General features: G+C 36.5%; 5 protein-coding genes across 7 annotated transcripts; 2 read left to right on the top strand and 3 right to left on the bottom strand.

Annotated features, from left to right (window-relative positions):
- Window positions 1-25: 25 nt before the first annotated feature.
- Window positions 26-1,737, bottom strand: LOC144474543 (uncharacterized). The gene has a single exon (XM_078189490.1). It carries the CDS (start codon window positions 1,551-1,553, stop codon window positions 225-227), a length of 1,329 nt encoding a protein of 442 aa, XP_078045616.1. The 5' UTR covers window positions 1,554-1,737; the 3' UTR covers window positions 26-224.
- A 73-nt stretch (window positions 1,738-1,810) lies between these two features.
- Ppk13 (pickpocket 13) lies at window positions 1,811-5,957 on the bottom strand. Of its 2 annotated transcripts, none has more exons than XM_078189492.1 (9): window positions 5,741-5,957; window positions 5,326-5,519; window positions 5,039-5,233; window positions 4,689-4,770; window positions 4,263-4,505; window positions 2,871-3,098; window positions 2,599-2,783; window positions 2,176-2,303; window positions 1,811-1,938 (listed from the first exon to the last, which is right to left on the bottom strand). In XM_078189492.1, exons 2-9 carry the CDS (start codon window positions 5,472-5,474, stop codon window positions 1,838-1,840), a joined length of 1,311 nt encoding a protein of 436 aa, XP_078045618.1. In that variant the 5' UTR covers window positions 5,475-5,519; window positions 5,741-5,957; the 3' UTR covers window positions 1,811-1,837. The 2 variants fall into 2 exon arrangements, with proteins under 2 accessions (XP_078045618.1, XP_078045619.1); XM_078189493.1 differs by having other exon boundaries at window positions 4,362-4,505.
- Window positions 2,229-8,299, top strand: LOC144474545 (tRNA pseudouridine synthase-like 1). 2 transcript variants are annotated; one of them, XM_078189495.1, is made up of 7 exons: window positions 6,355-6,544; window positions 6,666-6,898; window positions 7,009-7,143; window positions 7,253-7,387; window positions 7,458-7,604; window positions 7,694-7,925; window positions 8,042-8,299. In XM_078189495.1, the coding sequence occupies exons 2-7, from the start codon at window positions 6,852-6,854 to the stop codon at window positions 8,297-8,299; spliced, it is 954 nt and encodes a 317-aa protein (XP_078045621.1). In that variant the 5' UTR covers window positions 6,355-6,544; window positions 6,666-6,851. The 2 variants fall into 2 exon arrangements, with proteins under 2 accessions (XP_078045620.1, XP_078045621.1); XM_078189494.1 differs by lacking the exons at window positions 6,355-6,544; window positions 6,666-6,898 and adding an exon at window positions 2,229-2,336.
- Window positions 8,300-8,362: 63 nt separating this feature from the next.
- Window positions 8,363-10,072, top strand: LOC144474546 (dual specificity protein phosphatase 19). Its single transcript, XM_078189496.1, has one exon. The coding sequence runs from the start codon at window positions 8,363-8,365 to the stop codon at window positions 8,939-8,941; it is 579 nt and encodes a 192-aa protein (XP_078045622.1). The 3' UTR covers window positions 8,942-10,072.
- Dp1 (satellite-binding protein 1 Dp1) lies at window positions 8,565-19,202 on the bottom strand. Its single transcript, XM_078189487.1, has 23 exons — window positions 19,185-19,202; window positions 19,015-19,084; window positions 17,974-18,179; window positions 17,678-17,893; window positions 17,398-17,604; window positions 17,102-17,317; window positions 16,852-17,035; window positions 16,463-16,777; window positions 16,279-16,388; window positions 16,041-16,197; window positions 15,579-15,754; window positions 15,369-15,500; window positions 15,141-15,287; window positions 14,912-15,070; window positions 14,692-14,826; window positions 14,373-14,591; window positions 14,165-14,300; window positions 13,921-14,072; window positions 13,712-13,840; window positions 13,528-13,638; window positions 13,261-13,458; window positions 12,957-13,175; window positions 8,565-12,483 (listed from the first exon to the last, which is right to left on the bottom strand). The coding sequence occupies exons 3-23, from the start codon at window positions 18,136-18,138 to the stop codon at window positions 12,211-12,213; spliced, it is 3,756 nt and encodes a 1,251-aa protein (XP_078045613.1). The 5' UTR covers window positions 18,139-18,179; window positions 19,015-19,084; window positions 19,185-19,202; the 3' UTR covers window positions 8,565-12,210.
- Between the last annotated feature and the right edge of the window lie 836 nt (window positions 19,203-20,038).

The following is a 20,038-nucleotide window of genomic DNA, read 5'->3' as shown; positions in this document are numbered from 1 at the left end:
AAGAAATTAACATGGAGCACAGGGATTAAAATGTCTCGGTTCCGTGTGCACTGTTTATTGCACTCATGTGACAAACGTAGCATGAACAATTACATATAAATATTATACATATTTGTAAAGGTAGCGTTGGATACAATCTCCGAGTAACGCGATTATTAGTGGCGTAAATGTGCGAACTTCTGAAATTTTGTTTTAAATAAGGAAAACAAGCTGGAAAAAGAGTGTTACGATGGTTTCGGCAATCGGTGAAGGCGGAAACTCAGATCGACCATTTCAACGGCCGATTCCGTGACTCTCTTCCGATATCCGGGGTCCTCCTTCATGATGGCGAGCACAAACTCGCTCCTGTCCTCGAAAACGTACCGGTTGTAGCTCTCGGGATTGTTCATGATCTCCGCGCCCAAGTTCTCCTCCAGCAGCACGGTCGGGAAGAAGGTAGCCGCGGTGACCGCGCCTGCTAAACGCTGCTCCTCGTAGCCCTCGACGATCTCGGACCACGGTGGAATCTCTATGCGCGCCCCGGCAGATCTCAAGGTCTCGCACAACACGCTGTAATAGTGCTTCAGCATGGTCTCCTCGGAGGCCGCCCTGAAGCTGCGATCGGTGCAAAGGTACAGAAGCTGGGCAACGTCGTGCGCCAAAGGCGCGTACCTCAGCAATTGGAAGTCCACCAGCAAACACTTCGGAAGCATTTCGTTGCTGAACATCATGTTGTTGCCCCATAAATCCCCGTGGCTGATGACATTGCTCTTGGTAGCTGATTTTTGCAGACCGGCGAACACTTCGTCGCAGGCCTTCGGCACCAGACTGGCGTCGAGGTCGAGATGTTCAGCGATGGCAACGATGGTGTTGATCCCGGCGTCGAACCACTTCCTCGTTTGGCCGGTGTGCGCGAACGAGTTCTCCACGAAAGCGTCCGGATACATCTGATGGAAGGACACGCCGAGACGGTCCTCGGCCATAAGAGAAGCCGCGTGCAGCCGCGCGATGGTGGTCAGAGCCGAAACGACCAGCTCCTTGGTGAACAGTTTGCCCCGCATGGTGTAGCCTTTCGCGCCCAGGTCCTCGAACACGAACAGATTCTCCTTGACTAAATAGCAACGCGGCGACCATTGCTCGGCGTTGTACGACTTCTTCAGCTCGGGTACTATGTCGCGCAGGAATATCATTTCTTTGAGAAATACGCACTTGTCGATCACGTATTCGGCTTGATCCGGCATGTCATAGGGCACGACTTTCACGAAGAAAGTCAACACTTCCGTCTGGCCGGCCTTGGTCTTTGCCTCGACGGTGAGCCGCTGATGGGAGCTGAGGAAGCCGAGTTTCCCATCGGAGTACTGTCGCAGCGAGTGTTTCTGCGCCTCCGCCTCGGGGCCCAACGAGTCCTTCACTAAACGCTGAACCTCTTGGTAAGTCAGCACATTGCGGAACGCGTTCACCCGGGCACCGATCTTGCTCTTTGCTTGCACAGGTGCGATCGGAAGCTGCAGCGTCGGCTCAGACATAGTGGAAGAAAGCGACGTCGGTTCATATGATCCCGCGGCTAAATGCATGCTACCCGTCACAGGCGTGTCCTTTTAAGTCCCACGTTTGATTTGTTTATAGCGCGAATCCCGCTCCCGTCTGCTTTGTCTTTTGGCATGTTTGCTGGCAAACAAAACCGCGAGATAAAATCGGAGCCAGCCGAATGGTAGTCAAACTTCCGATTGATTCGTGCCCGACACCGCGCTTTCTTCCACCGTTGTTTCCTTATCCTTTCTTTTGCTCTCTTTTTTTTCATAACGAAACGAGACGGTGCTGTAAATACATTCTGCACACCTTCGATACCGGAAGTCGTTTACCTTATCTTATCGCGGCGGAGGAATAGCCAGTACGGTATTTCAAAGATGCTCAAAATACTAGCGCCCATGAAGAGACCCACCGCGCTTCCAACTGAAACTAAAGAAAATTTATGCGGCTAGCACGTGACACACTCGACATTCGAGAATATTAGCATACAGATATTGTATCTAGGTTGTGAATGCTCGCGCAAACACGTATTTTTATAGGAAACCGATGATAAAGTTGCACCTGGATGCAAAGATTCCTCTTTCGCCAAGAGCGTGAACATCCACGAGTAAAGACAAATAATAACTAATCGTTGTATCTGATAAAAATAAAATCAATGAGCGTTACCTATAACATCCAACAGATCGTTCACAACGTATCGTCGCAACCGCAAGTACGGATGAGAAAGCAATGTAAAATGGAGTCTCGAGTATGACCGCCCTGGCGACTCGTACTCGTGAGGATCCCATCGATTTCTACGACATCAAGAATTATGTTACATCCTTTTCGTAAGTACATTAAGTACATTCATTCATATACGAAGTGCCCCATTTACTAAATTAAAAATATTCAAAATAAAATATGCTAATAAATACTGGATCCAATCATAAATAACCATCGAGACAAATGAGTTTTTACTTTCGCTAAATAGATAAGGATTTAAAATAAAATAAATTACAGGTAAAAAGCGGAAGTTATTCATGACTGGACCTAATAATTTCAACGCAGATTGGTCACTCGTCCTGTAAATTATTCTCATCGAAAATATACGTAGTCAGCACTGTGCCCTCGCAGTTCGGCAGACACATCTGGTCCCGCAGCTCGGCGGACGTAATCTCCGTCTTGTTGCCGATTATGCAGAGCATTTCGGTCCCGTTGCAGACGCGGATACCCTTCGGCGCGAAGTAGTAGAAGCTCACGCAGCCGCAAAATTTGACCATTCGCTCTATGATCATCTGGAACCGAAAACCAGTAACCAGCCGTAATTTTCTAGCATTCGGCGGGGTTCTGTTTGCATTTCCGGTGTGTGTGTGCGCGCGTACTTCGAGATAACACGTATCGCTGCTGTAAATATCAAATATGCTGTTCTCTAGCTTCTCGTGACGGAATCGGCAATCCCTGGGCTCGATCGCGATGTTCTCCACGCCGGGCGCGTTGAACGTGTCCTGAACAAAGTATTCGATGCGAGTTACTTTGCCGGTCGCCATATGTATCTCGTCCACCTCCAAATTGCTCAACGTCGGCAGCTGTAAGTTGTTGAGCACGTGCACCTGCAATCACGATATTTTACCACCGACGTTACACAAACTAGAGAAACAATTCACGCCCCCCGTGTCTGCGTTATCAATCTTTATCTCATTAAATTTTTACCTCGGTTTGCGGTTTCGCAGTTTCATTTATTTGGTTAGGACACCCTCACATAAACAACAGATTAACTAACGATCCAGTTGTCATAAAAATTCCCAAAAATTATAGTAATTGTGTCTGATCTATAGTAGGAATTGTCATTATTACAGTGAGTAACAATTTGTTGTAATTAAGTTTTCTCATAAGCACAAAGGCGGTGATACACCAGATCACTTGTAATAAGAATTTATGTACGGAAAATAAGCCGAAATATACTAATTAAGTTGCTATAATAATATTTAAAGGATACGGAAATGTTCAAGAGACTCCCCTGCATCTGTATAGTACATCAAAAATTTATTTATTATTATAAATATGAAGAACAAATGATTCTTACCGCTTTCTCCATAGGATACCATGTAAAATGCGGCACGAATCATTCGTTCCTAAAAATATAAAAATAGCGCCACTACGTGCAGTGACAAAACGCTCAAACTGTTCGCCAAAATTATTCACTGATGATAACTTTATGTAGTTAGTATTTTAACACAGATGGCGCCATTATACTATTCTAGTTAATGTTTCCATTTAGCGCCATTACGTGCAGTGGCAAAACGGTGAAACTGGTAGACAAATTACCAGCAGCTGATTTCGGCGAACAGTTTGAGCGTTTTGCCACTGCATATAGTGGCGCTATTTTTATATTTTCAGGAGCAGATGATTCGTGCCAAATTTTACATTATATCTTATGACGAAAGCGGTAAGGATCATCTGTTCTGCGTATTTGCAATAACAAATAAATTTTCTATGCATTATACAGATGCAGGAGAGTCTCCTGAACATTTCCGTATCCTTAAAATAAGCTATAGTTGAAATATTTCCCTAATAAAAGAGATTCAAGTAGCGCTTGTGAGCGCAAGTGAGCGCTTTCTCAGTTTAGCGCCAACAAAGAAATAAATATTAAGATCTAAATCAATATAGAATTATGAAAAACTGACTTTTTGGAAAAAAGTGGTAAAACGAATAATTTATATTGCTATGTGAAGTCACAGCAACGATCCTAGTATTTACAAAACATTCGTACGAACACTAAATGCAGTAACGATGAACTCCTTCGGTTTCGAGCCCAAATGGACATCGATGACGAGGTCGCCGTAATTGACGGTCCTATTGACGAAATATCGGACCTTGTCGTGGCCCAGATGATACGTGTTCATCGCGAGGCAATAACCGATCCCTGTTTTCCGCAATTCCTGGAACTCCGAGCAGCAGTTGAACTTCCTGCCGTTCCACGTGCACTCGGCCAACAAATCCGGGCACGGGTATCTCATCTGCGATAAAAAGGCGAAACAAGAAATCGCTTGCGACGCGTAAAATAGAGCAAGACAAAGCGAGTTCAACGTGGACAATTTATAAACACTGTGCACTCGGAAATAGCATGGGTGCAAATAACACGAGGCGTGTTATCAGAAGCCGCGGGTGTACGGTGTCCATGAAACTGGATGATTTCTTGCCTGGTCATAGACGGACAACAATTCTTCCGACGTAGCTCGAAGCAGATTCGCGTTGGAATAATTTGCGAACATCCCGGGGTTCCTGTAAAAATGTATCGCGCGATTATAAACACATAACTTCGGCAAAAGAGCGATGATGCAAGAAACAACGAAAAGGCTTCACGCGGTTGTAAATCTTTCAAGCCGTGAGCCCCGGGAGTCAAAGCCAACGACTCGACAACAATGGGAAATAAAAGAACATGATCGCATTGCAAACAGCGCGTTTTAAAATCTTTCCAAAACAGATTCGCGAGTTCTTTACTATCCGGATCGTTTGTGAAGTTCGCTGTTTGGAATTTTATTTTACAAACCGTTTGAAGTATCCGTTCTTTAATGTTTTCGTACTAGAAATGCAGAAAACAATCGCAGGGAACGGTGTTTCCCAATCGGTGTACATGCTTTCTACGGTCACTGCGACAGGGTATAGAATGTAGTTCGTGACGACATCGGTGATCATTTTTGCACAACCATACCAGCACAGAATGCAGGCGATTAGCCAAAAGAGTCTACGAAGAGATCAATATTTCAAATCATACACGATTGGCAAAATAGAAAATTATAAAAAATTACAATTTTCTCTTTTTCGACATTCTGTTACCTTTCCGGGTAGGAAATCTGATCATCCACAAGATACCTAACGCCGTGAATGTTACAGTTTTGTAAATATTGCTTGATGACTTTCCAACACCAAACGAACGCCTTCCATATCACACCTTTCCTCGAGAATATGTATTTTCTGGTTGCCATGTAAAGTCTACAATCTTCGATTTTGTTGCAAAACAGCAGCTTGTTCTTCAATAAAAAGAACCTAAGTTAGTGCAATGGTTGTGATAACTGTTCAAAGTCAATCTACGTGAAGAACAAATTATGATAAATATAATTTGATTATCTATTTAAAACAGCGCAAGCAGATTTATATCGTGCAATTTGAAAAAAAAACGAAAAGTACAAAAGATCTTTATTTAAGTCCAATGTAATACTTGCTTTCTTTCATTTATAAAAATAAAGTTTACCTAGCTTGTTGACCAAGCCACTCAATTAGCTGAACTGTCTCTATGGACGCAGTAAATCGATTCATTGTGCATGATAGTTAATAAATTATATAATGCCTGACTTTAATCTCTCATTGCCGTCGTTGTTTCCAATGCTATCTGATCTCTGATTGTTTTATCTCGTTGAACATCTCTCGTTCACGTAAATGCAATGAACACTATTTCGGGACACCCTCAAAACATTCTGCAATATAAAATTAAATCTTGTCAACGTAAAAATTATTTTAAAATTAAATTATTAAATTAAATTTCGAGTCTCCTCTTCAGCAACCTTCACGTAGCGAGACTCGGGCAATCGATGTAATTTTCGATTTCCAATCGGCTGTAAATTTGTTTGAAATTCGAAATCGATAATTACATAGAGCTAATGGCTGTGACGTAGTGTTGGAATAAAATGAATTTCTTAAACAGTGAATAGACGCAAACATAGACTTCGCAAATACGTTTTCGAGAATTCTACGAGGTAACAGATTCTATTATTTAAAGTTTTTTTAAAAATCGAATTTCGCGCCGCGCGCCTCCCATGGCGCGCGATAAGAGTAAGACTGCAAGCACGGTAAAGTGAGACCAGCTACATCGTCGTCGGTGTAACTTATTCTACATGCAATTGTGCTGATTCTATGCTCTCTTGCTCACTCGCTGATTTTTTTCCCTTTTTCTTTGACTTTGAGGGTTGCACCGTCTTACTAAGTACATCGTCATCTAGTCAGAACCAAGAAAATATTCATATTAATCCTCACTAACGGATCGAGCCGTGGCCTGGAGGTATGTAGGAGTAGCTCCATTAGTATGTAGGAGTAGACCCATTACTATATTTAGAATTAGCATGTCTGCTCTTATATCGTGTCTATGCTAATAATGCTAGTAGTTGTGAGGTCTTCCACAGATAGCGCAACTGGTAATATTGACACATATATATGTGTTTACGATATGCATAAGATGCAAATCCATATTAATTTGATACTAAAGGGATTATAGAATAAACAAATGTATGAAACATGGTCTATTAATATTAAAAACTTTGAATAGCAATATTATTTATACATACTACATGCGCTAACTACAAAAAAATATGTATAGATACTTGATAAAATTCTCTTATATTGGTACGCAATACAGGTACACACGTGGTTTTAGTAATTCAATGTATAATTTCTAAAATAAACAAAACATTACAGCATGTGTAGAGAGAAATTTTACATGTAACTTCTGTATTGTTTTAATTTCAGAGGACTACAGAAAAATGGCATTAGGTCTGACTATATAATAAATGATGTAGATACAATTCAAGGAGCTATAGAATGTGCTTTTAGAGCACTAATACCTAAATGCATAAATAGTCCAAAATTAAGTACTTCTAGCAGGTAAAATCGATTATTTAAAATAATTCTTCTAACAGTTTCATCTAATAAGACACATTATAATATTTTTATTATTTACAATAATTCTAATATATATTGTTATAATTTCTAGAACTGATGTTGGTGTACACGCATTCTGTAATGCGGCTCACGTTGATTTACAGAATCAATACAATTTCGTATACAATCCAGTCTTCGTACTTAAAAACATAAATCGCTACTTTATAAAATGTCACCACGATATCAGGTAAAGAACCTGTTCCTCTGCATTTGTTAACTTTTCTAGATCTTTAACAAATTAATGTATTGTTTTCAAGGCTTTTAGACTTTATTCCTGTAACAGCAGACTTTCAAGCAAGGAGGTATGCAAAATCCAGAACATACATTTATAGATTTATGATACCTAAGTCCGACGTTCCGTATGGAATACCAATAATGGAGAAATCACATACTTACTGTTATAGGTAATGCTTCAATTTGCACTTTAAACACGTACAGTGTTTTCGAATAAATGTTACTTTTTCTTTCTTTTTCTTTACATGCGTGCTGCTAGGAAAGAAAATTTTAATATAGAACCAGTGATACGTGCAACACGACTATTTTTAGGACAAAAAAATTTCGAAACTTTTGCTGCAAAAAGTAAACGAGAAGGAATCAAATATGTGAGAACACTAAATAGATTTACTGTAGAAAAAAGTTCACCTCTTATGCCTATAGATCCTTTGACAAACAATTTTGAGTTTTGGCAAATTCAATGTAGTTCACAGTCTTTCTTATATAATCAGGTATGTAACAATGAAGAGACACCAATTTTATTACTTGTTTATTATAAATACTAAAAAGTATTTTTATTTGAATCGAGCTTTTTATCCTCTAAGCACAAATTTTTACGTTTCTACAGGTTAGACGTATGGTTACTGTTTTATTAGCCTTAGGTGCTGGAATTATCACAGAAAAAGATATACTATGTATGTTACAAGTTCCTGGCCACCGACATTGGAATCGGCAACTGCAGGTAGTTCCATCATTAGGCTTACACTTGGTAAATGTTGAGTATTCTCAAGAAGACATGGATAAATATGCACTTAAATATGATGCAGAAGATTTTAAGTACAATGAAACTGAACTACTAGATTTGGAAGGAGCAACAGAGATTTAATTTATAGTAGTATATTATTGTTTTACTTTGTATTTGGTTTTGTCGAAATGTTGATCATTAACAATGGATCTAAAAACCCTGCTAAACACTAAGAAGTCACGATTGAAACCGTGTAAAACTATTGTAACAAATACACTTGGTCAAAGATACGAAGAAGTTGGTGAAAAAAGGAAAGAATTACCGCCTGGAACGCCATTTGTTATAGATAATAAACCTGATATACGAATTGCAAAGGTAATACCAGGATTGTTTTTGAGTTCACAAGATCCTGTTGTAATTATAGAGATTTTACAAACACATAATATCCATAGCATCTTAAGCATTGGTATTGATGCACCACTTAAATTTGATGGTATAGAATATTATTATTGCGACTTACTAGATTTACCCGAAGCTGATGTCACTGTATCAATAAAGAAATGCATAAAAATTATAGACGAAAATCGGATGAAAAATATTCTTGTACACTGTAATGCTGGTGTGTCTCGCTCGCCGACTATTGTTATTTCTTACTTGATGGTACATGAAGGATTATCCTTTGATGACGCTTACAATAAAGTCAAACAAGTTAGAGACTGCATCAAACCAAATGAAGGATTTATGAAACAATTACGAACATTACAAATAGCATGTGATAAATAAGTGTACAAGGGAAAGTATTAATACTACCAAAGCACCTATCGTAAGGTACTATGGAAAGGAAAACACGGTTTTAACAATAGATTAATTATGTATATGTTACAATAAATTTCATGTATTATGACATTACGTGTACAGAGAATATTATTTTATAATTACAATATTTCGTATTTATAATTTATTAGAAAAAGTACATTCATGCACAGCATCTATCAAATTCTTAGCCAAAACTAAAAGTATTTAAAAACTGCTAATTCTGGCATTTTTGTATAAACCATGCTTTGGAAAGATGACATATAGGTCGTCGTACCAAGAAGTTTTATAAAAATTACTGTAAATCTAAAAAATATAAGTGAATTTCTGTATACATGACCTATTATTTTACTTCTGTAATAGTATCATGTTATTGTACCTTATAGTACAATACCTATTATACTGATTATTTATATACACTTGCCCATAAAGTGAAGAAACAAATTTCGCATAATTATATAGTAAATATCTAATATATAATGTTGCAAATAAAATACTATTACTTATATTATAAGAAAGATATGATTTCATATATTAGGAAGTTATAAAATTATTTTCAATATACTATATTTTAATAACATTTCACATTCATTAGCGGGAACAGATTAATAAGGCAACGAAAGAAACAAAAAAGCAACTTACAATCATAAATTAGACCTACAAAACCAGTTAAAAGATGAATTATAAAACATCAAACTGTTAGAAAATCAATCTATTTTATAAACCCGTGAATATTAAACAAGAATTAAAACTCGAAAAATTAACATTAAGGACTAAAATAATCTTTCTTTCGCGAGAACGAAAAAGAAGGATAAATTCTTGTATATAAGTACATTGACCTCGATTATGTTTCAAAATCTGTTCAAATGTTAGCACAGGCTTTTTAACAAAAGATAATATTCATAATATTAAGTGCTCAGGTATAAACTCCATGGAAAATGTACGTAAACATGTGTTGCATAATAATTGAGAAGTCAAATGTATAGTAATAAACATATAACATGATAAACATGAACTAATACAACTGCAAAATATGATTCCAATACTGATCGGATTTTATGTCATGTTAAAAAGGTCAATGCTGTTTAAATATCTGCTAAATAGCTGTTTAAATATCAAGAACCTAATCTAGATTCTAAAACATTTTATGGAGATTAAAAAGATAATTTGCACTTTTTCACTGGGTTGTTCTTGCGAGTAAAATGTGTAAGATTTATGAAATAAATATTTCGCTACTATTATCTCATAAACTTTTATGACACTTATCTCTCATGTTTATGTAGAATAAGTCACATAAGACTAGTCACCTAAATAGTACCAATATTTCATTTAAACAAAATGAATGTGTGCTTCAAATCTTCAAAGTATATCCACCTGAAAACATATCTTTTACGCCACGTAACGCTTCTCTAAATCACGTGAATTATTTAAGTGACTTGTTTTAAATGACACATCTTGTATTTACGGAATTATAATAACATACGTAGACACAGTATATGTACCTAAATTTTCATACTAAAAATGACATATCTTTTGTATTTTGTTTATTTAATAACATACACAAATGAAAAAACAAAACATATATTACATAATTTTCGAGTAACTGCTTTGTTTCTTAACTTTTGATGGTAAGTGTATATATATATACATATATAATACCTATATATATACGTGTACATATATATATATATACAGGTATATGTGTATAATAATATAATTATTATCAATATTTATATACGTGTATGTTTATACATATAATCTAATATTCACATTCCTCCAACAATTGAAATGAGCTGTCCCGAAGAAAATAGACAAGGCACTTGAACCGAATATCTTTTTCTTAGCTAGTTGGCCTCATAAATAGTAGAATGCAAACATTGCGCATTATACAGCAAATAGTAAAATAGAATAGAATAAATTAAGAGTCGCCTTTAAATTACGAACATTCATGATTCTGTCATTGTAAATGATGCCAATGATGCTGTGTCTCGTCTTCGATCACTGCGTAAAAGCAGTAGAAAAATATCAAGGCCTTCTAAAGATTATGTTCCCCAAAAACATATTTATTTATCATGACTAAAAACATCTCTATTCTTAAATTCCATCGTTTGAGACTATACAATGATCGCATAACACTTTGTTGGCAATTTGGTTCGCTTCATAGCGTCACTGATGGTTTTTGGTGTACGAATCAACCTTATTTTATTTATACTAGGTACTTACAAAAGCAGGAAATCACATATATATGTATATGTAGTATATCTAGGAACGTTTTCCTTAGAAAGACCTTAAAGCTTCACATTTCACACACGGTTCTGTGTACAGAATTCTAATATAGTGACGTGGTTCGATATCGATTCCACTGAAGTCCAACGCAACAAAAACGAAAGAAAATGCAATTTATGTACAAAAAAAATATAAATAAATTAACAAAAAAAAACATTATGCCCGGTTAAACGCGGAGGCGTCTAATCGCGCAATCTACACAGATGGAGAGAATCTGAGAAATATATACAGGTTGTTTGGTAGACCGTAGTACGATCGAGAAAAAGAGTTGAATCTACTTGGGAAGAAGAACGAAAATACACAATATAATTTTTTTGTTCGAAATTTCACTTTTGGAAATTCGTATGAAAAAAAATTTTATTTTAAATTTTCGTTGTATGTGTGTGTGTGTGTGTGTGTTTTTACACGTAGAAACTCCTTCTCAAGTGTACCACAATTTACTGACCACCCTGTGTATAATACACAAAAGGAAATAATTGGTTCCTACGAAGCCACAGTCTTAAGTACAACATATCTGTACCTGAAAGGCATATCAGCAGAAATAAAATGTGAAATTAGATGTTCTCGTTATGAATACAATTGGCCGCCATCTTGCATCTGACTGTATATCCCTGCATGTTGTGTATGAGCGTTGAGTGAGCGCACGTGTACATGTTTCCTACATGGCAACGAACTTAAAATATTATGCGTTACAGTTACAGATACATCGGATATTGGTATATGAACTGTAAATATAAACACCGTCGTCAAACATTTTGTAGTAAATCAGTGTCAGAGTCCAATAGAGTGGCCAGGTCGTATGCAGCAACATCAGTAATGAAACAGGGAACCACCTAGCACTAATGCGTTTACCCTTTCATATTGTTTGTCAGAGGAAAGTTATTATGCTTTGTTACCTTACATGCGTTCGTCGATTTTTTTCATTTTTCTTTTCTATTTGATTTAATATTTTTTTAACGTTTTATCCCCCAAGGACCGTTGGGGTTTGTTACAGGTACATGCGAGTATCCAGCAAATTCAGGAAATTCTTCCACACTTGCGGTATTTGGAGCGCTTTGCGGTTGTTGCTCCCAAGGGCCACCGGTCACGAAGAAACCAGCGGAACCTTCCTCAGAATAACCACCTTTAGGCGTCCTCAATCCTGTTTTACTCCAAGTGGTTTTGCTCCAAGTTCGGAGATTATCTTCAGGTGTTTGACAAATTTGTGTTTCTAGAACATCCTGTATCTGTGAACAATTTAAAAACGTTTCGTATATTAATCCCTTGGGGTACGGATTTATTCGAGAAAATATTTGCATGTGGAACGGACATAATTTTTGGTTGCTTGGAGTAGTATGTAAAAGCACAAAGGAAGATGGGAGGTGACAATGGGGATGTCACCTCCGGCCGGCCGAGATGCCCAGGGCAGGGGCCCCCCCACGTAAAAAAAAAAAAAAAAAAAAAAAAAAAAATGTAAAAGCAGTACATCTCACGTAAGAATTTATTTATTTTTAAAATATTGGTGACATATGCAGTATTAAGATGTCTTCAAGTAATTAGGATTGCAAAACAAAAATAAACGTTTTAGACACGTCATCCGCTCTTAGGGGAAAAAAGCGAATGACGTGTCTCAGACGTCAAATGACCCAAGGGGTTAATAAAATCCTTGATTTCGTTAACTAGATTCTGTAAGTGTCGTTGATGTTACAATTTTGCTTACGTATTCTTCTGTTAAATTCAATAAATGATCCTTTGCGTCGGCCACATTCTCCTCTGTACCCACGATAGTTACGAGATTTTTGTCGGGATCGGATTTTCGAGGAAATTTAATATCAACTGTATATTCGTCCATTATCTTACGAATGTTTCTACCCTTTGTACCAATTAAACGCGAATGTACACGATAATCTATGTCCACTTCTTCCTTCGTCAAGCCATTCTAAACGAATGACAAAAAAATGAAATACAAAATTATTTATCAACCCAGATAGATTGCGGAATTGAACAGAAATTATTACACTTACCAATTCATTCACAATTTTTATAATATCATCTCGAGCACTGTACGCATTTTTCTCATAACCTGTGATTGTAATGATATGTTCTTCAGGATCACCTTTACGTGGAAAATCTATTTCAACGTCATGATCACTACGTATTTTATTAATTACGGCTCCCTTACGTCCAATTATTTTTGGGTGGTATTCTGGATTAACTTCAAGCTAAAGAAAGACAAACTTAGTATTATTTTGATCACATGTAAAATGAATCAAAACAATTAGTACTGATACCTTCAATTCGAATAATTTCAAGGCCCTATCTTGTCTTTCAGCTTCCAAAGCTTTGCACTTCTCTAAAATAGCTTGTTTTGCATTTTCAACGCAAGAAGGAGTTCCAGAAATCTAATAAACAAAAGGCAATATATTAATGTTGAATAATAAATAATATATTAACATTATACAACAGCCTATATACCTTGATATAATCAAGCTTCTCTACCGCCGGAGATAACATGATATGAACGTCATATATATACATTAACTCTCGCACGTCACGACCCTTTTGTCCTATTATAGAACGATGTAGATTAAACGGTACCTCCACCTATAATTATAAATTCAATCTTTTATCTAATTCAATTATGAAACTATTTTAATTTTTCACTATGTACTAAATATACGAACCTTTATTGTAATCGGTACTAGATCGAGAAGTGCTTGCTTAGCAGCTTCAACATTTTCTGGTTGTCCTGTAATTCGAATAATATCACAGGCCGGAACTGTATCTGAAACTTCTCCATTCTCGCCATTCATCTGTTCTCCTTCACGATGTTCATCTAAAAGTTACGAAATTATACATATGAAAATCTGTTTTATCACCAAAGTTTAATATCGAAAAATGATACCGATAAAATAAAGTAACATGTACCATATGTTTCACGGTCTGGGAATTTAATTTGTACATCATATTCGGAAGTGACCTGTTGCACTTTACGTCCTTTTGCGCCCATAACGGTTCGGTGATGTTTCTGAGGTATTATACATTCCTTAGTTACCATTGATTCCTAAAAAAAGCAATTAAAAAATCACGTGTGCCTAACAAGTGAATTAAACTAGTAGAAATTGACAAATTTTACCAGTTCCTGTACAATCTCTCGCATTCTTTGTTTCGCAGCTTCTATGCAATCGTGCGAGCCTTTCAATATTACGCGGTCGCTATCAACACCTGCTCTTGGAAATGAAATTAGCACTCCTCCACATTCGTCTGCGATACGATACAGTACTCCACCCCTACGTGCTACAAAATGTCTATGATGTTTTGGATCAATACGGATTTCACCTTCAGTAATGTTATCCTACAGAGCAATAAAAATATTGATTTATAAATTGAAAATTATATTAGCCATAATATGCAATACTCATGAATTAATTCATAAAATAAATACATATGCTTACAATTTCTTTAATTGTAGCTTCTAATACAGCCTTTGCTTTTTCAACAACCTCCTTCTTTCCCATGATGGTAATTACTTCTTTATCTTGGTCTTCTTCAGTTGGGAATATAATACGTGCTCCAGTAGATTCTCTTATCTAAGAAAGGTGAATACATTATAATTAGTACAGTTCTTATGATAATTAGTATATATGGATACGATTAAACAATTTGCATAACAACCTTTTTAATACTGGCACCATTTCTTCCAATGAGAAATTTGTGATGCTGTACTTTGGCACGGATTTCGGTAGAGTAACTAGACAATTGCTTTTCGTTTGTAAGTTCCAACAACTGTTGTTTCGCCTTCTCAACGTCTTCTTTGGGTCCCCTAATAGTTACCTAGACAGAATAAATTATAAATTAAAAATTTATGTAGGGAAATGTACATAGACTTTCAAAAGATATTTACCTTATCACTTCGGCTTTCTGCGGTCGGGAACTTAATCGCAACACCACCGCAATCTTCCATGATGGAATGGATTAATTTTCCACCAGTGCCGATAAGAGAATTATAAAACTTCGGTGGAATTACTATTTCATCGGTAACGATATTAGCCTAATAAAAAATGAGAATAGTTTAATACGAGTAATAAATTTAATCTATAGCATTTTTCTAAAAATGTAAGAATTAATATACCGATTCATTTTGTATTTTCTGAATCATTTCTTTAGCTTTCTCTACATTCTCTTTCTTCCCTGTAATTGTTATGACATCGCTTTTCTCACCTTCAGCGGGTAACTCAATTTTTGTTTGAGTTTCTTCCCTAATCTATAAATGATGAAAAGAAAAGTAGTAATTAAATGACGTATTTATTTTAAAATGATTATATTGTTTGAGGATATTTACTTTACGAATATTTACTCCGCCTTTTCCAATTACAAATTTATGGAATTGTTTAAAAATAGGTACTTCTAGCACATAATTATTCTCATTCAATTCTTTTACCAACTTCATTAAATATTTATGGCACTTATCTACATCTTCTTTAGGCCCTCTAATTTTTACTATGTCTCCTTTATCTCCTATAAATAAATAATTGTACGCAAAATTAGTACATATAAGTGAATTAATTTATCTTCACTATGTAACAATTTATTTTTATGTTCGTGAACATTTTGAATTAGATATCTTTTACGTAATTTATAAGAATGAAACTATATAACAATATAAAATCTGAGACGTGACCTGTACTCTAAAAATGCACACAGAGCTCCTATTGGCTAAATGCCAACAAGGGACGAGGTCTTTCAAATGTTTGTACCTGGCATAAATCCGAGTTCTAGTTATTGCATATATCACGCTACATACCTGGACCAGGAATAATAATCTGCACTTGATTAAATTTATCTCGGATTTCTTTAATATTATCTCCTTTATTACCAATAATACTAGGATAATATCGGTGATCTATTATTACGTCTCTCTCTTTTTCATTCTCTAATTTTTTCACCATCTCCACTAATTCCTATTACAGATAAAAGTAGAAAAATAAGGTTACATGTATATATGTTATTTATTGAATTAAATAAACAAAAACGTTACAAACCGTTTGAGCTTTGATTACACCAGCCATATTTCCTTCAATACGAATTATATTATTGCCATCATTTTCGGAAATATTAATAATAACGCCTGTTCCTTCCTTGACACGGTTTACTGAAAAAGAGAATTACAAATGTAACATGTTATTTCATTATCTCATAGTAACCAACTCCATATCAAGACCTTACCATTGCAACCATTTTTCCCAATAATGTGCTTATAAAATCTGGGATCGACCTTTAATTCTGTAAATGTAAGCTTAGATATCAGATCACTAGCCACCAGCTGAAGCTCGTGTTGTGCTTTCTCAACTTCTTCTGGCGGGCCTTCGATTTTGATTTTATCTTCTTTGCCAGTGAATTCCACATTCACTTTTGGCATTTCTTGTGTGATACGTTTAATATTCACACCTTTTTTTCCTATTATGTATTTATGAATCCAAACAGGTGCGACCACTACAGCAGTACGAACGCTATTCGCCTTCTCATATACTTTGTTCAGCGCTATATTTAGAATGTTCATGTTAATGCATTATTCTTGTATCTAGATATTGGAAAATCTTTAAATTCGGCATCACCTTCACCAAGCTTCTCTTGCGGGCCTCGAAGAGTAATAGTTCCCGTGGGTGAATCTGACGCTGGCATTTCGACGCTCACACCAGTGACTTGCAATATTTCTGCTATAGTACTTCCTCGTGGTCCAATAACATACTTATGCTGAGACTTGGGAACTTCAACAGATACTGTAGTACATCTTTTCTCCTAGAAAAAAAAGATATTATATTACTCTTGCACTAATGAACTTGCAAATCATTTTAAATTTCTTACCATATCTTTATAGATGTCTTCAATTTTCTGCTTAGCTGCTAGCACACCTTCTTTTTCACCAGCGATAGCAATCTCATCTTCTTGCACAGAGGCAGGAGGAATATTAATTCGAGCTCCAGTTTCTGCCATCATGGCATTGAGATTTTCGTTATGCGCACCATGTATAAAAGGATGATAAATTTTTGGCACAGATACTCGTTCAAACGCTTTTCTTGACTGTAACATAAATTACCATATGTATTCTTCGTTTACCAAGATACACTTTTGATTTAATTAATGAAAACATATTTACTCACCTGTTCATCTGAAATTACTCTAATTTCATGCTCTGCTTTTTCTATTCCCTCTTTCGTTCCCGTGATTGTTATTATGTCTGACTGATCCTGCACAGGTGGGACGTTTATTTTAGTGGCAGTCGTCTTTTCTAGGTCTTTAAGACGCTGTCCCTGCTTTCCAAGAATCCAACGATGGTGGTCCTTTGGAATGCTAATTTGTTTACTCGCCTGTAATATGTAATATAAAACGTTAAAAACTTCACTACGTAAATCCACGCAGTTAAAATTGTTTAAATCAAACCTGAGTTTGAAAGGTTGTTAAAATTCTACGCTTGGCTTCCAAAACTTGATTCTGCTTGCCAGTTATTAGGAATGTAAGCGATTGATCTTTTGAAGATGCTATTTCAATAATTGTATTTGTTTCTTTCATTATTGTTTTACATGTGCGAATAGATTCACGTTCGCCAAATTTGTCACTATGATCAAACTTGCGTTCTTCTCCAGGTACACAGAACATCTATGCAGACAGCACAAGAAAAATATGAAATTGTGCGAACCAGAAAATTCATGTGTATGTAAAAATTGTGTAATTTCTACCTGTGTAATTGTTATGCGTCCTAGTTGTTGTAAATTATTACTTATGGAGAAAATATTTAATTTCCCTGAACTTGAACTGGCTGATTCAGGAAGTACTGGGAATGTCTCATCGTAGGTAGGTGGCTCATAGGCCGTTCCCTCTTCCATTACTGACTGCTGCTGCATGGTGGGATTATCCTGTTTCGTGCCAAGTCCTTACAGTAGCACTGTAATACGAAGTACAATACATTTAGCCATAAAACCTATGAAATACTTTGACTGATGCTGAATATATTCTTTTAAAATATAACTACACAAGTATCATTTATTGTCAATGGCTTAACCTTCCAAATATAAGCTATACAAATTTCACATTGTGAATTTAAATTGAGCTGTTTTGCTGCATAAAATGTATTTAAGATTTGCACTCTTGTCACGTGTTTAAAATGAAACGAAATATCGAAACTTATTTCACTGTTATATTATTTCACGATTAATTGAGTTAGTCGAGTCTGTGAATAGTATTGGGAAATCATAAACTACAGTTTCGGAGTTCGAGAAATTACGGGAAGACGTGCGATCGATACGAAAAATTCTAAGGGGAATCGATAGTCATGCCTATAGAATGCGATGTAAAACACCTTTTAACGATATACATTTTACGTAAACGTTTACGCGAGTATATATATTGCAGTCGCCATAAATCGGTCGAAAACTCGGTAAGGAATACGATCCCATGACAATTACTCTGAAAGGGAAAGAACGAGGCAGATTCAAGTTAAATGCCAGCATGTCAATGACCAGCGAGTGATTGTGCCAGTGACCACCATATGGAATGAAGTATTCACTTGACACGTCACAAGATCGCTAACCTCTTTCGTAAATGATACGTGTGCACGTTGTACGTGTCAAGGAACAACGCTCGTAAATTTTTCGAACGAAACCGAAAACACCCAGAAACCCAAAGCTAGTGCAGTTACGTTCAGATAGAAGAAGCCAGAAGGAAAGAGAAAGAGAGATATTCGTATGGGACAGCACGACATTTCAGGAAGCCATACTCACTCTACCGTAATAAAGAAATCCGGCCAAGTAATAACTGTCTATTACGAAGCCAGTTTAATGGTGGGTTTGCCTGAAACATGAGAAAATCCACGCGTATTAGCCACTGATCACAGTTTAATCTAATTCAATTATATCAAGCAAAGAATCTTTCACTTCTTCCACAAACGTACGTCTTTCCTTACCGGTAACGCAAAGTGAAATGAGATAAATATTCCTCGATCGTAGAAAATTCCTATAATGTAGGGATATCTCAAGTAATTTTTCTTGCCAACCTTACAGTTTAAAAAACACTAGGCGCAGTAGTTTCTCAATTCAAGGACCATATCCGGGGGCAACGAGGCTCTCGAATTGAGAGAATGCATCGAATTGCTATGCTTTGATTGGCTGATGGGTCACAGCTGCATAGTGCTGTCTTCATAGTGAATGAGACAGGGAGGAAATAGCGAGTGAGTAAGACAGCGCGACGTCAGCCCAACACATGCAAAACGAGTCACACTGCACCAATGCAGCTTGTCCTATTTTACCGTCCTTGTGGTCTCATTCTTTTCGCGCATCCGTACACCTAGTGCTCCATCTGAAACATGCGGCGCGATGTTCAAATTGTGCTTTTCGTCTTGTAGAATTGAAAGAAGAAATGCTCCACATCTCCGATTTCATCTGCTTTTGAGATATACCGCAGGCGAAAGGTACAAGTCGAATATCGCGCCGTGTGTTTCAAATGGTAAGGCCGCAAGCAGAGTAAAGTGAGATGGCCTCGATTTTTCGTCTGTGTGGACACTCGCGCGTAGAGTCTCTACTGGGTTTATTCTGTTTCTTTTTATCATCTCCCGTTCTCTTTTTGAAGTAATTGCGCGAAGGTGGATGCGCAGTAGAACGGTGGGGATAAAAAGATTCTAGAATTGGGAGAAGAAAAAGTTCTTGAATTGAGAGACGATTGTACAATAGTCTATGATATTACAATTACATTTTCAAATAAAATCTAAAAAAATATATAATGTACATACGCACGTGTGTATCTAATTTG

Source organism: Augochlora pura, chromosome 8 (genome assembly GCF_028453695.1).
Source record: "Augochlora pura isolate Apur16 chromosome 8, APUR_v2.2.1, whole genome shotgun sequence".
Lineage (NCBI taxonomy): Eukaryota > Metazoa > Arthropoda > Insecta > Hymenoptera > Halictidae > Augochlora > Augochlora pura.
The sequence above is the reverse complement of the archived record's forward strand: the minus strand, read 5'-3'. Positions and strand labels throughout refer to the sequence as shown.